The following is a 16683-nucleotide window of genomic DNA, read 5'->3' on the forward strand; positions in this document are numbered from 1 at the left end:
TATAAAAACACACGTTGTAGGGAGGGGGTAGGGTTCACTCAGCAGGTATGTTTGGACAGTAACCCTTTGAGACACCAGACAGTTTCAATATCATTTAACTCAAAAAGTTATAAATAATACTACTTTTTTTTCTTTTTTTTTTCTTTTTTTTTTTTTTTTTTTTTGCTAAGTGATCGTTTTTCTTTCCACTCATCCGTCCCTGGATGGGGAGGGCCAGCCGCTCCCAACAGCTCTCACCCCTTCACGCGCCGTTTCCCATGAAAACGGCGCTACTATATTTTCAAACCAAATCACAATTACAGGTTCTGAAAATACCAGGGCACCCGCTCCCCGTTCACCTCCGACAACCCCAGCGCCTGGTTTTGCTTCCGCATCAGCCTCGCGCAAACACGCGTTATGAAACCATCAGCTTGATGGGGAGAGGGGGAGAAACGTCTCTCTCGAAGCGCAGCTCCCACACGACACTGTCGGGAAGCCGGGGAAGCAAAACGCAAGCGCTGTTGCCATAACTGCTCCGGTTCTCAAAGGGTCGGTACCCAAAGCAGCTTCTCCCTGCCCACTCCTGGGCGCAGGGGGTGAAGCGCATCTTGTCCCACACAACCGTCACCTGCTTCCCGGGATGACTCCGGCTCGCGCCTTCCCACTCCCAGAGCACCCTTCACCGTTCGCCCCGCAGGAAAGGAACAAAACCTGGATTTCTCTCCACTAGATGGTCCCTAATTTTGACAGTTGCATCCAGACGTGTTATTTTTAAATTAAGGCCATTTTAAATGTCTACTTACAAGTCTAATAAACAAGATCTCTTATATACACATGTCGTTTAAAAAAAATTAGAAGGTAGCATTTAGCAACAGCTCCCTGTAAAAGTCTCCAGTGAGGCATCACATCTCCTGCTTGGCCGCTTCATTCCGAAGTGACTCTGGTTTTAAAAAAATAGATCACAAACGAGAATGTACATGCATGAGAGTCATTTGAACGAGAGCGCGATACAGACAGAAATCCCATCCAGGAACTACGCAAACTGCAAGAAGCGGATTGAACTCGCACTGCACCTTCGGCTGTCCAAAGCGAAGGACTCGGAGCCACCCATGCCCGAAGGACTCCGGTTCTCCCGGTGTATCCTCCTGGTCCGAGCTACCTCTCCCTTCTGCCTTCTTCAACTGAAAAAGCATTAAGCGATCCGAAACAAGCAGACACCAGGAGTTAACCAGTACTACTGGGCTTAAATCCTGCCCAAACAACCCAAATTTCAACGAAGATGCGGGATAAACTTTCAATCGCATGGGGAGGACCACGAAAAGAAAAGACACACGTTAAGCCAAGAGATCAAAAAGAAAAAAAAACAAAAACAAAACCAAAACGTTTTTAGTGCAAATGGTCAACTAATGGCACAAACGTGAGCAAACACGCACCCAGATTAGAGAGATCCCAACAACGACTCTGCTCAGCAGTGTTTGCCCGAATCTCAGGACAGCGTCCCACGGATTTCTGGAAGCACACAGAAACCTAGTATAACTCATTAAGAGCAGCCCAGCTCCTCCGCAGACCTTCGTTAGCGGGGAACAGCAAGGCAAAGCTGCCGCCAGGGGAAGGGCGCGGGTGGAAGTGCTGAGGGTGGTTTGGTTTGGGGTTGGTTGGGTTTGGTTTTTTGTTTTTTTGTGGTTTTTTGTTGGTTTTTTTTGCTTGAAAGTCATGAGAGCTGAGAGAACGGACAGGTTTTTATATGAAAAAGCAAATCCAGCTGATGCAGACCAAGCGGAGAGAGCAGATGTGGAACTACCATGCCAGAGGGGGGGGACCAACAAAACGCAACTCGTCTTGAAATGAAGACTAGAATGGCTCTTTTATCCAGGCCGTATTTAACAAAAATAGATGGGGATGTTCAACCCCTGCTGCGTGGAAATGCCTTCCTCTAGCAGGTGTTCGATCACCTCACGTTTGGGGTGTTAGGCCCAACGTAATTTTTAATTTAAGCCTAAAAATAATGTTAATTTGTAACTTCTACTGAAGAGAAGGGTCCTGGACTTAGATTCTGTTACTGTGCAGATTCCAGTGTAACAAAGACAACCTTTTAGCAACTGCTGTAAGCCTGGTGGGCTCTCGATAAATCTTTAATTGTGTTGTCAAATGTGATGAGAGCCCCAAGCGCAGAGATCTGGGAATCATTATCAGTTCACTGGGAATCGTTATCAATTCAGCCATGACATTTAAGTGAAACCACCAATTTGGAGTCAATGGATGGTTTGGGTTTTGTGGGTTTGGGGTGTTTTGTTTTGTTTTTAATCTTCCATTGATAAAGTGTTGTTCACCGGTCCGTTATACTGCAGCACAGAATATTAACAAGGACTAACAGAAATAGTCTATTATAAATTTAACAGAATCTCAACCTGTTCGAGGATACAGTACTGTTTGCTGTGGAGCAAGCTATTTTTTCCCCAGGGTGAAAGAAGGAATATCTAAGTTCCTGCCACCCTATTTTGACTATATAAAAGGAAAACATCTAGACTTGCCTTAGGCTTCCTTCTGCTCAACATCTGTTTAAAATTCCAGTTAGTTAAAAATACCTATATATATAATATATATAATATATTTCTGGAATAAAAACACAAAAAGATGTACTGTACAAGTATTATGTAGAGTGCTTCAATTGGCTGTATGTAGTTTAGCTACTTTCCTAATATCCAAATACTTAAATAAAAAACCAAAAAGATCATAAATAATGGTAACAGAATAAGTAATGAATAAGAATAAAAAATAAAAAATAGTCATCGTGACTTGAGCCAGGCATTGCTATAGAAATGCCCTTCCTGTTGCCCAGGAATCTCTCACAAAGTAAAATTAGAAATATGCTCTGCACGTTAGTCTCCTATATTCTTCTAGCTGCTTTAAAATGTTCCGATCCTTCCTCCGTGCTAATCAAGTAATGAATTATAGTACTTTTTTGTGTGCTCAGAAATGCTATATATATGTATACATATATATAAATATATATATTACATATATATTAAAAAAAAAAAAAAAAAAGCTTTGAAACTAGTGTTTACAGTCGCCTTTCATGACTGGCCAGCTACAAAGGCCATCGGGCTGCCAGGCTGCTTTGCCGCTTTGCCAAGCGGGCGAGTTTGCTCGGGGCACGAGAAGAGGCAGCAGGTGCAGGACAACAGTCAAGGAGACAAACCTGCAAACAAACATGGCGCAGCGAGAAGGGAAGAAGCAGCGTTTTACTCTACAAAGCAGGTGTCACAAAGCAGAGTCAAAACCGCCGAAGCTCCCCCAGCCCCTCCCAGAGGTGCCAATGCAGAGATTTGCTTTCGAATCGGGGGGAGGGAGGGGGGGTGCCGTCGGCGCGTCCCCCTCCCCATCTCCAACAGCAGCCACCGGCGTGGTTCGTTCGACAGAATCTCTTTGCCCTTGGCTCTGAACCTTCCTCGCCTGCCCAAAACCACCCCTTTTCTAGTGCAAAAGGATAAACTGACAACTTAACGCTGGAGCCTTGGTGGGGGGAAAGGGGGGGGCTCTGGAGAGGAAAAGGCTGATGGAAACTCCTTACTCATTAATGGCAATGAGCGGATAAGGGGTGAAATACGGCGCGACAGGGAGTAGGGGTCTGCAGCGCTGCAAGCTTAGAACGACAAGCTTTACTCATTGTACATGTTGTACAGGACAGAGCTACTGCTCTCGGCAGCTCCTGTTCTGACACGACTGACCCACTGGACTCTCTAGTTCGGCTGGGCTCCAGGAACAAGCGTCATTCCCACGCTCCTGGCGTCCGCACTTCACAGCCGGTCCATCCTGAACGTGTCCTCTGTGGCGGGGTCGGTGAGGACCATGTCTGGGTCATTCAGCATGTGCAGTCCATCCAAGGTTAAAGGGTCAATTTTGAGTTCATCCAGAGGGAACTGGGAATCCGTATCAAAGCTGACGTCTCCCACTCCTGCCAAAGAGCTGGTCAGTTCTTTTGATAAGCTGGGAGGAGATTCTCCTGTCACTGCAGGGAAGAGGAAGAGAAAGGTGTTGGCAGGGCTTAGCAAATACACACTCGCCAGGCAGTCAGGGGATAAAACAGCTTGCAAAAATTCTGGAACGATTTATCGAACTAAGGGGAGCAACATCTATCCTCGTTTCCAGCCGGAGGAATTACAGATTTGTCAGCGCATCTCAAAGCCATTGTAACGGCCTAACAAAAAGCAAAAATCATATATGTACATTTGGGGGCCACAAAGTGGCATCACTCGAGTCTCTTTTCTCTCCTCTGGCTTTAGGAGGAATAACCTTCATTTGCATCATTCTAATCAGCAAGAGTTCTTGGCTGAAATACGGACTGAATGATGGTTTTCTCAGTGGCCTGCGCAGAAATTGTTTCCAAACATCCCACTGTGACCAGATTCGCCACCATATGTGACACCAAAAAGCCCTTTGTTGGCAAGCCCGACCAGAGCAGCAGAGGAAGAAGTTTGGCTTTTGCAGCTTCTCCTTTGCTGTGGCGGAGGATCCTGTAAATTCAGAGGCAGGGGAAGTCTATAAGACAATCAGCGCTGCCACTGCAGCTCTACCAGTTTGCTGGGATTAAACAAGAGCCATCGGGCTCGCTGGCACTCGGGAAACACATCACACCGGTAACAGCGTTCGCCCAAGGTGAAACAAAACCTTCACATGCAATGACACCCTCTTCCTTTCTCGGCTCGAAGCGAGCCACTGCACAACAAAGAAACACCGACATGGTCTGGTTGCCGGTTCAGGCTCTGATTCTTACCTGTAAGAATGATGTTGGGGATGTTTCCATGGCTGGAGTAATTCAGCTGCTGCGAGTCCTGCAAGCTGCCATGACTGCCGGTAAGTCCCATCATGGCTGCCTGGGAGTAGTTAAGGGTGGAACAAGGGCTGTACAGGCTGTTGGAACTAATGGCGTTTTCTATCATATTAAACTGTTCAAGCTGAAGACCAAGGCACAAAGGAATTATTACTTCTAACCATCAGGAAAGAACAGCAAAACAACTTACAAAGCTCAAGTACGGGAAGCAATATCGAGACAGGCAAACAAATTCATCTTTAGGTTTCGTTGGTCAAAATACGGTCTATTTTCACTTAACTTTCCAGAATAGTTTTCTGCCAAATCCAGAGTGCAGGGGAATGAGGGTGGATGCAAAAATAAAAGTGTTGCTTTTGATACCATAACAACAAAAGAAAAGGTAGCTTTAGAACAAAATAAAAAAAAAAAACCAAACGTAATTCATGCTACTAACTCAGGTATCTGCCCATCAAGCACTGCCTCTCAGAAGCCATCTCGGGTTTTCCCGCTAGCGGCGTGTATTTCATAGCTGAATGAATCACTGCGCTGCCTGGCCAAACTAACGAAGGCACACGGGTCTGCTCGCTGCGTTTTGGTACCGCGCACGAGCTGTTTGCCAAATTCAGGAGTAAATATTGTTACCACCTACAAGCAAATCTTTCCCAAATGCAACTACGGCCAGAAACGTGGGGGTTTTAAAATTTATTTTCATTATTTTTAATCCAATAAACTTGGCAGAACACCTTTAAAAACATCTGCTGCAATGGCGGAGGGACAAGGGGGAAGGCAGGGGAGGAGGGGGGGGAAGGCAGAAGAAAAGCAATCCCAGAGTATTGCAAACTAAAAATAACAGAAGTAAAACTATATGGACAAAATGTGATCTCACATAAAATAATCAAAAGTTGATCTGTATTTATTTTAAGCTGAAAGTGGCCGAAATATAGCTGAAAATCTGAGATGAATTTGCTCACCTGATGGGATAGGGCATTAGCCTGCCTAGCTGTCATCTGCTGATCATAATAGGAGTCACCAAATACACTCCCCAGAATGGAAGAATGCTGAAAACAAAACAGAGTCTTTATGGTGCAAAAATCTCACAAACAGACGTACCCACGGTGTGCGAGTGACTCGAGCCTTCCAACTGATTCTTCTCAATGTTAGTTAGCAGTGCCCTTTATTATTAACAACCACTAACCATCAGCAAATTCATCAAACATTCGGTATTTCCCTGCAACACGCAAACCCTTCCATGTTACGCTGCCTTTTGGTAAGCACAAAAATACAGTCAAGTAAACCAAACAAACTTCCTCACGGAGGACATACAACACAGAAAACTTCTGATTTATGAAAACAGACGAGTGCGCTAGGTAACACAAGAAATAAATCAAAGAAAAAACCACAATCAAGCTGCAACTTCAGCTTTTTTGTGAAGGTTGGTTTTTTTTTTTGAGGGGGTGTGTGAAAGACAAACCCCACACAGAAGTAAACTGCACGTTAAAAACAAAATGCAATGCAAAGCTGCTCACCAGCACGCAGGTAGCGACTAGCTCACTGCCTCTGCAACCTCGTGTTCACGGCACAGCCAGTTCACTGAGACAACAACATGCCAAACTGACAGTGTAAAGTCATTTCTCTTTTTGCTGCGGATCAGAAAAGTTAACGAGAAAGCCTGGGAAAGCATGTTATCAGCAGTTTGAAGGCAAGAATCTCAGGAGGCATCCCTCAGCCTTGCTATTTTACTGTCCCCTTTGGCACAACAAGCATTTATCAGTTATTCTCTATCAATTATTCTAAAGGTGACCGAGAATTTGATGTTGAAGTTGTAATACTATTCAATATTGTCCCAAAGAATTGCCAGATATAACAGAAATCACAGAGAGATCACCTCTTATTTTAAACTGTCACAAATCCTGATATTCCAGCTGAAAAAACATCCACTGACAAAGACAGCAGCTGTAACAGATGGTGTCTCTAAAAGACAACTTGCACGGAGAGTTTGTATCAGTCTTAAAAAACATAATTCAATACCTTGCACAGCGTTTTCCAGCTGCTTTATCTACACGTTAAAAGAGGAAGGCTACAATTTTTCTCCTTAAAAACCTAAGCAGCACATGAAATTCAACAAAAGCCTAGGAAATATCAGAACAGAATTATACCAGCCACCACTTAAAAGCACTAAACGCAGCCAGAGATTAAGATACACAAAAAACCAGCAGACGATGTCCACAACAGTGAACATCCACATTTCAGCAAACATCCCATTTTAAACATTCTCCCTCCTGCATCAGCAGCATATCTCAGCGCAGCTTATTTGCAGGTGGCATGCAAGGAAAAGAAGGGAAGTCTCGTATAAAAGAAAAACTAAATTGCCCACAACTTCCAGGAGAGGGGACTACCAGGAAAGAAGCAACAATATACTCTTTTTAAAGCAAACAAAAACCTTCCCACCTTCAGCCAGAATCCTCGGCTATCACGTTATATGGATGCTTTGGGATAAATGTGGCATTCAAAGGGAGGAATTCACAGCTCGAGAACGAGACCCCATGGGGGAAGGTGGCTGAAAGGTCAGCACACGCTGCGCGTGCTACAAAACTCCTCGCTGAGCAGATCCTGCCTGATCCAAGAACTGCTCTGAGCACCGCCGCGAAGCGCTTTCCACCGGCTGCAGGCGAGGGTGCAGGTACCATTTGAGTGCCCTTGAGGAAGGGAGAAATTTGCTGCGGAGCAGCGCTGCTGGGTAACGTCAGAACGCTGGAAACACAAGCCTGACGGACCACCACCGCGCTGTGGGAGAGCAAGACACTGGCAGAGGCAGAAACAGGAGCAGACAGCTGCCTCCAGATCTTCATCAGAGGTCACACGGTAACTTCTCCGTAAGCAATGGTTTGACTAAATGAAGCTCATCCTTAAGACTGACTAAGTAGAGCCTGAGCCAAGAAGAGGGATTTATGGGCAAAAGATTAAGATTTTTGATTCACTTGCCTGCGCATTTATGATCTGTCACAGCTACAACCACAGAACAATAACGGCATCTTTGCAGCTTAACACCCTACTTGATGCCCTCCTTAGAGGCAGGGAAAAACTGAAAACGATTATAATTGGAACGGGTCTTCGGATTTATCATCTGGTCCTCAAAACTATTGTCGCTGCTCTATCCCTCACATGAGACCAGGTTACAAGGAAGTCATCAAACATCACAGGCAAGAGCCGCTTCATGCCTCATCAGGGAAAAGGCAAAGCACTACTTAAATAAATAAAAAAACACCACACTTTTCACTCTTCTTTAAATCACTGTTATCTTGCTTGCTGACCAGTCACACGTTGAACAACTACTCAAACTCGGCATTACTCGACCTGCTACATGTGACACTTCCTTCTAAAAACAAAGAAAACAGAGTCAGAAGTGAGAGCTGACTCAAGCAAGCCGATCAGGACCAGCCAGGCTTAACTCTTATCACAGGAAAATTGTTCCTATTTTAAGCGACAAGGCACGGCTTCGGAGCTGTGTGATGTTTTATAACAATTTCTAATGAAAAATCTGCGCTTCGGGATGTCACATCCTCAACATGAATCAAAGCCAGTTCGGACCAACACTAGAAACACAATCGCTATTTGAGAGCTCCAACGAGGATCAAGGTATTTTTCTTCCTTTAACTTCTGACATTTCATTCACGGAGGAGCTTTTCAGAACTAGGGCAAAACCTAAAACCTTTGCATGCCACTAAGCACTGTTCCCATCCTAAAAAGTGTGGAAAACATGAAATATAATAAACAGGAGACCAAAATCTATTTGTGCAAGTCTAGGCTAGTAACTCCTAACAAAACATACAAGCCCATATTTATCCCTCAGCTCTGAAGTATACCGGCTATTACATCTGTAAGCACTGAAACTCCCAAAGGAAATCAACTGGAAATGTCATTACTTCAACACTTCAGAGCCCTAGAATAATTTATCGACAACTCTGTGAAAAACATCTTGCTAACACCATCTCCTCCAGAAACGCGAGATGAGGTCTGTTTTGTCAACAGTACATCTTCTTGGGTTAATGATGTGGTGACTGCAAGAAAAAAACCAAACCCAAACCACAAAACCCCTGGCTTAAATTATTAATCTAAAAATACATACCATATTATCCAGTATAGAGCCAGTCTACTAAAAAAAACAGATTTCTATCTAATTGGAACAGTATGCCAGGTGTTAGAGGAGAAAAGCAAAGTAGTAATAAACAAGCCACTGTCAATGAAAAGCCATGCAAACACAAAGCTGAGAACTACAAGCAGAGCTTTTCAATTCGTGTTTGAACAGGAAGACCTTCATATAACAAACACACATCCAAAACAGAAGAGCAAATAGATTTGGAGATGTGGAAAGATGAAAAATAACTTCTGGTGAATGAACCGTATGTGATAAAAATCAGAACGACAGATTTCTATTTTTAGAGCGTGTCACTCATCATACTGGTACGCTGCAGAACGATTTAACCTAAAATTAATCAGAGAAACAGGAACAAGCGGAGGACGCCTACCCGGTCACACCTACTTTATTCCACTCTTGTCAGCCAGTGCCAGACTGTTCCACAACGGGCATGTTCTGCTGTTGGAACCAATCTGCCTTTATGCTTGGCAGTAGATGACTCTACAGTCTAATGGATCCTGCTATTTGGGAGCTGCCCCCATAATTGCAACCAACCCAAATTTTTCTTCCAAACTGTTTTTTTCTTCCCCCATTGCTTCTCTCCACGCTTCATATTTGCAACGACTACCACAGATAGCTCGCTCGGCACTACTAGCTTTTGGTTCATTGACGGAGGCAGGAAAGCTGTCTCATTTTTAATTTAGCGAAAGTAAAGAATTGTGTGGGTATTTTTAAGTGGCCAATACTAAAGTAAGCAGCATTAATAAAACCTCTTCCTTTCACTCAGTTATGGCATCCCACTTGAAAATAGCAAAACCAAAGCAAGGCTTTACAGGATAAAACGGGCCCAGCAGGAAAAATTACAGCCAAGTGTGTGCTCCACTGGGGAGCGCTTGCAGCACTCCAGTACTTTTGGACTGACCAGTGGCAACAAGCCTGTGGGACAAAACCAAGGAGGAGTTATTGAGAAGTCAAGGGGGAAAGAAAAATCAATGCAAAAATCAAAATTGGATGCACTGCCCAAATGAGAACTGGACCTGAGAATTTGCAGCAGGACTTGGCAACAGCTTTGCTCTACATGACAGCCTAGAGGAGTAAGTTTGCTTGTTTTCTTTGAGCCACACACAGAACACAGCAGAAGTCACAGAAGCAGGCAGAAGAGAGAAGTTAAGAAGCAATTAAGCAAGGGTTAAGAAAATCCAGACAGTCCTGACACTCGGATCTGTTACTGAGCTTACCAGTGACCTGTCTCTGGCTAATGGCAAGGAGAGACGAAGCTTCTGCTTTGGAACCATGAAGGGGCAGAACTTATTTAGATAGGATCCTCCTTACAGCCTTAAAACGTTAAATGATGAAACAGAAAATGTATTTTCAGACTCTGTTGTGATGCTCTGAAAGAATTTCCTGCACCTTATTTCTACAGGTGGGATTTAGGAAAAGGGCAGCCATACGGAGCTCTTTTAGCAGTGTCAGATTATTTCTGCACTGCAAATGCACTCACTCCCTTACGCTAGGGGCACCCCCAAAGGCTGCTTAACTGTCTTGCTGCGGGCAGATAAAAATCTCCCTTCGTAGGATTAACACACATACCAAGCTACGACTTGCATATAGGACATGTGGATGTATGAGTAGATACATACACAGGAAGAAAAACCAGCTACCATGCAAGAAAGCGTGTTTACTAATCCACTACTTGCAAGCCACAAGATACAGCTGCTAATTTTTAAGAGCGTTTTCTCTGGTGTTTTCTGTCAAAGTCTACGTTCCCATGTAAAATAAAGGTCCTGATGTCAATGCATTTGGCCACACGAGGGGTATTTGGTGCCACAGGAATTATCCTGCTGCAGGAGGCACTTGCCTTTCCCTCTCTCTCTCTCCCCCCTGCCCTCCCAACCTCAGCCCTCAGCTCCTACCTGACACCGCTAATTGGAAGGGGTCTACCTGGAGGTTCTGTCCATGGCACACCCCAAAGAGGTAACTGAGTTTTAAGAGCATTCAAATAGCAGCTTTGATCAATCAAAAGGCAATTCACCAGCTACTGAAAAACTCTGGAACTGAATGGAACTGCAGACGAGATGAGACATCGGTAATGTATGAGGCACATACAATTACAGTGAGACAACTATGGGTCAGTAATGGAGAGACTCAACTAAAAACAAACACAAGAAGCAAGGCCTGTGGAAGCACAGAGTCCCTTACTTGAGGGGAGCTGCCAGGAGAGAAGCCTTGATTGGAGACAGGAGAGGTGGGAGACTGGTTGGCTGGGGATCCAGCATTACTGCGGTACTGCTGGAGTGAAGCCTACAGAACAACACAGAATTAAAGACCATGGGATTGATGGAAGGTTGGAAAATTATAAACTTCTGGCGTATACAGCTCGAGGAAGCTGGGAGAAACCATCCTCTTCAGCAATTCTTGGCTATGTATGAAGACACGATTACTGTGAACAATGCCGCAAAAAGGAGAGAGTTAAGGTATCAGCGTGGCATGGTCTGGTCTGACTGAAGGGCTGAGAGCAGGGCAGCGCTGTTGTATAAGCAAAACTGCGGAACTATTTCCTCCCTGTTCTCAGTTACACTCAATTAAAAAAAAATAAATAAAAAATAAAAAATAAAAAATAAAATCTGGTCAGCCAATGATTTAGGGAAAAGAAGCCTTGAAAGCTGGGAATAACTCAAAAATAATGTAATTTATTCTTCAACTGCCATACCCACACATTCTTAACCTGTGTTTACATTGCTCTAGAAATCCTTCTCCTATTACTCTGCCTAGTCTTAAAGCCCGGGTGCGTTATCCAGATGGAAGTGTACACCCGGCTGGAATCCTTCGCAACGCTGCGTTTTACCCCAGGACATGGAACAGACACTGTCTGAGAATTCACACTGTGTTTTGCAGGTTTATATTAGTAACATTTCCATTGTTCCCAGTCATCTTGAGAACACACTTTCAAAGATTTACCTTTTTGGGGGCATAAAGAACCCTGGATTTGAGCAAATTAATAATCTTACTGGCATTTAATGGAATATTGCACTAATTAGCATAAATAGTAAGTACAGCTCTTCTCATCATACTTCCTCTAGAAATTAACAGATGATTGAGGAAAACCTGCAATCCAGTAGTTCTAAGAAAAGGAGTAATTTAATCAGACAGCTTTGCAGCGTGGGAGAACGCTGTACTACAAATGCTTCCCAACACCGAATTCTGTAAATCTCAAGAAAATGTGTCTTAACCCTTCCTGCTATGCATTGCTCCTTACAAACTTTAAGCAGACATCCAAACTACAGCAAAAAGAATTTCAATATTGCTTTACAAAAACTGCACAGAAGTTGTCAGTTAGACCGTAACACAGCTCCAACGGCTTTTTGATAAACTAGCTTTAAACTTACATTTATTTATGAATTGTTTCAGTTGCTTTAAAAAGATAAGCACAGCACCCTAAAAGTTAAGGTCGTAAATAAGTTTAGGATGAGGAAAGCAACACAGAAAGCAAAGAATGAAAATCAGAATCATCTATACTAGTAGCTACATGAGAAGCGTCCCAGCGTTTTAATTCTAACACATTTTGAGCGGATTGGTATCCTTTCCACTGCTGGGTTTGTCCTTCCCCCTTCCCCTTCCAATTCTGAAAGGGAAGCAACTTCTTTCAAGAAGCACTCATCAGCAGGAACTGTTAAAAGTTAGATCCACAAATGAAACCCCCGATCAAGTGCTAGATCACTAGACAACGATTTCATCTCATTCTCAAACCAATTGCTGTCACTACAACACTGCCAGGAGGACACAACAGGTCAGACAACACCAGAGATCCTACACAGCAGGGCAGGATGAGCAGAGAACGAGCTGTGAAATTCTTCCCTCGATAGCCTGGAACTCTGACCTTGCTCTGCATTTCAGATTTTCGTTATGTTGAGACAGACAGAACATTTCATAACAGACCATGTTAAAACAAGCAAGAAAAAGAAACCTGTCCATAAATCATCGGTGTATGTATGTATACAGTCTACCTCCTCTGGGCATCTGAAGGCAGCCACAAACCCAGTTTTTGAAGATCATAACGTACGCTCTAAAATTCCTTAAAATGAAAGGGTTCTAAAAAGTATAGAAAATACCTGGTTCTCTCAACTTTTGGAAAATGCTTGCTAGCAGGTTTCTTTATTGAAGCTCTGTTACCTCCTCCAGGCTATAGCACACTGTGTAACATGCAATGTGTTGGGGCTGCATTACACTTAACAGCCGGCAAACGTATCGATGCCACGGCAGCGGCAAGGCACTAAATAAACGCTGATCTATTTAAGCTGCTCTAATCAAACGTGGAGTGGTAAGGGACGCCACTTTATGAAAATACAGCCACCCTAAGCGCACATGAAAACCAAATTTTCCTCTATAAAACATTTAAACGTGGATTCAACCAAAACCATCCTAAGTCTGCTTCAGACTCTGCCTAAAAGTATAATTATTACAAGGGCTGTCCAGCTTGACCTCTGACACTACGCTGCAGGAAATGGAAGCTCTATCATTTCCAGCTGTGCCCAAGCTTACCGAGTTGATGTCTATTCCCATTGATGGTTGGGTCTGGCTACCAGGAGGTGACTGTGGGATGGTAGAAGGTACCGTGACAGAGAGTGGGGGGAGCTGTGTTCCTCGCTGTAAACCAGAGGTCTGCATTAAAGGAGTATTCTGAGGCAGGGTACTTGCCACCTGCGTCTGCTGCTGTTGTTGGGAAGTTGTCTGGGTGAAAAATGGATATGGAGGAAGCTGCTGCTCCAGAGACAATGCATCCATAGCCACGGCCTTAAAAAGAAGAATCAAAATCATCCATGCTGGCAGGTAATTTCCCTTCATTTTCAAGCCCATCAAGTTTCACACCAAGGGAACTGTACTAAGTCAATCTCATCTTGCATTTAAAGAAACGTTTCCTAAAGGTTCAGAAACAGTCAGGACCAGGTTTCAAAAGGCTTAGTATCACCTCCAGTGTACACTAAGCAAATACTCTAAAAGCCCAGTTGAATGTCCAGGTCAGACATCAATAACCCAGTCAACGGCAGTCTCACATTCAGGAATTCAATTTAAAAATCTAATTGAGTTTCTCCCATAAATCAGAGAAGTATCTTCAAAATTTCACAACTAACTCTGGGATAACAACGCTGCAGGAAAGTGTCCTAACAGGTGTTTTTTACCACGGTTCAAGAAAAGCAAAAGTAAAATCTGTCCCCTCTACAAAGCTCTCCCTTGTTAGGGCTCTGAATTAACGAACACATTTACAGAAGAAAATTACAGAAAAAGAGAGATGAAGTTACAGCCAGCTTCTCCTCAGTAAACAATCTGTGATTGAAAACTTTGAGCTCTCCAAGGAAGGTCCTACCTGAGTAATCGGTGACAAAGGGGAAAGCGTAGGAGACATCTGCTGTGACTGTGGTCGTCTTGAGTCTGCACTCAAGGAGAGAGGGCTGACGGCTGGCTGGCGGTGCTGCTGGGAAGGGGCTGGCGTCGTTGTCATTCCTGCCAGGAACAAACCAACCAGCTTAAATGGGAACAGAGCAATGGTGTATTGATACTTGTACAGGGGTGATTACCTAAAGGATGAAAAATTAACGGTGTGAGTGGACAACTACTTAATGCAAAGCACTGAACGCACCTTGGCCAATCAGGCTTGAACTCACTAGCTAATTTGCAATTAATTTTGTCAGGCTGAAGAGCAGTAGGATGAGTGGAAGATCCTTGTGGTTTATCCTGGACCAAAACCAGTCATGGTTGTTCAGGTTCGTTCAGACACTGACTTGAAATTGAAATAAGCAGAGCAGCTTCAGCGGTTTACAGAAACAATAGGTATCATTCTCGCACACCTCCCGGGCCGCACGCACTGAACCCAGAAAAGCACATTCTGCTCTATTCGTAAGGGCTCAAACTTCAGAAAGAAGATAACAGACCATATAACAAGAATAATCAGAGGGCACTTGAGATATTATAAAAGCAAACACCTATTTCATGGAAAATGCAGAAGAAAAACTGGTTGCACAGGAAGTACTCCGTTTTTAACGGCATACCAATGCACAGGAAGGCAGGAAACATCCTTCACACTCTAAAGATCCATGACCTAGCAGGGGGGCGGGATAAACAATTCAAGCATTTTAATTTTGTTCAAATTCAAGACAAAAAACTGCAAGTTTTGCAACCTCCTCTATTTTCTGCCTCACCCCAGAGGAACCGAGACACCCTGGAAAGTGATTTCAGGACAATCTAGCTGGTGAGCTGTTCTTCTAGAGCTGCCAGAAAGGAGGAATTCACAAGAGCCTGTGAGCTCCTAGGCACTTGGCAAATGTTCAAGGCTTCCAGGCAGGCTGCCAGGGAGCCAGGAAGTCCGGGCTGCCAAGGAGCCAGCAGGCAAACTGGCTCAAACGGCACAGATTCTGAAGACTGCCTGGCTTCCCCTGCGATGTTTTCAAAATCAACACTGTCTCACAGAACATGTCAGCGAACTGACAAACTCAAAGGCACTGATGTGTAATCTGAAATTGCTGGCAGTTCTTTGTAACCGGGCAGGTGTTTGTTCCCCCACCTTTTCTTGGGGCTGCTGAGGGCATGCCTGTGCAAGGCACACAGCTCCTGCAAAAGGTTCAAAAGCCTTTACACTTTCTGCTGAAGAGCTAGAAGAAGGGCAAGGAAAGCTTGAAGAAATCAGTTTAAAAAAGCGCCAAACAGTGACTATGCCAATGGTTAAACTATGGGATAGTCTCCAAAGAGAAGCAGCGAAATCATCAATGAGTATATTTTTTTTTATTTGTTAGTCTTTGATAGATCAGGAAATGTTTTCAAAGCAATTATATACTTACCGGTTTGGTTTTATACCGTTTACTCTGCTAATTATAGGTACAGCAAAAAATTTAGTGACCCGATCTGGCTTAACTCCATGCAAGTAGTTTGTTTCTTTTTATACAAACAACAGTTCTGTCTGCACAGACTTGCTAAATTCTACTTGAGCAACAGCCCATCTCTGAAACTCTGCACAGTCTCTTTTGAGACCAGAAAACTTGTCACAGGATGCTGAAAGCTGCTGCCCTACTCTGTACTTAAAATGGTTAAACCACCTTCTTGCTTCATTCTTAGACATAACTGCTCAGTCGTAACACTATGCTAACGTGATTAGAATTATTTCCTTTTCCCAATATATGAGAGGATTTTTAAGTGGGTAAGGGAATCCTGCCTAACACAGGAAATACACTGGCATTTTTTGGATACAATGCCTCATTTCTATTCTAGGAATCAACTGACTGCAACTGTCACCGACAACAAAAGAATGCAACCCACTTCACAACTATTACAGTACGACCCAGTGAAATTATTTAAAAAATAGCCATCGCCAGTTTAGGCTATTTGCCTATAAAGTTAATGTGTCCTGAAATTATCAGGTGATCAGTATGAATATTATAAATTGCCAGCATGACAAACGTTTGTTGGTTTGTGGAGTTGTTTTGTAAAAAATAAAAATTATCAGTACTGCCCAAGTCCAAGAACCCCAACAACCACAACTCAGACTCACCACGCTGAACAGCTCAAACAGCAACTGCACACGAGAAGAATTTGTAACAAAACCTACACTGCTAGAAAGGCAACAATTTCAACACAAAGGCACCATAGCGAGAGCTCTGAGAAATTAAGGTGTGCACTTGGTATTATTTCCCAAAGCCCTGCTTATTATGTTGCCTGAATATTCAGGGTATTTTCAAAACTTAAGCAGTCAAGTTCACAACAACCAGCACAC

The 16683-nt window shown here is 43.6% G+C and overlaps 1 protein-coding gene across 5 annotated transcripts in view; it reads right to left on the reverse strand.

The window, feature by feature from the left end:
• Positions 1-2266: 2266 nt before the first annotated feature.
• Positions 2267-16683, reverse strand: part of CRTC1 (CREB regulated transcription coactivator 1) — a 47019-nt gene continuing 32602 nt past the window's right edge. For 2 of the 5 annotated variants that reach the window (XM_055707987.1, XM_055707986.1), the window contains 6 exons: positions 14287-14423; positions 13464-13715; positions 11124-11225; positions 5761-5847; positions 4754-4934; positions 2267-3988 (listed from right to left, as the gene is read on the reverse strand). In XM_055707987.1, coding sequence (XP_055563962.1) covers positions 3777-3988; positions 4754-4934; positions 5761-5847; positions 11124-11225; positions 13464-13715; positions 14287-14423 — 971 coding nt within the window. In that variant the 3' untranslated portion in view covers positions 2267-3776. The remainder of the gene's footprint in view (positions 3989-4753; positions 4935-5760; positions 5848-11123; positions 11226-13463; positions 13716-14286; positions 14424-16683) is intronic. The other 3 variants (XM_055707989.1, XM_055707988.1, XM_055707990.1) reach the window with 2 other exon arrangements.

Source organism: Falco cherrug, chromosome 4, assembly GCF_023634085.1.
Source record: "Falco cherrug isolate bFalChe1 chromosome 4, bFalChe1.pri, whole genome shotgun sequence".
Lineage (NCBI taxonomy): Eukaryota > Metazoa > Chordata > Aves > Falconiformes > Falconidae > Falco > Falco cherrug.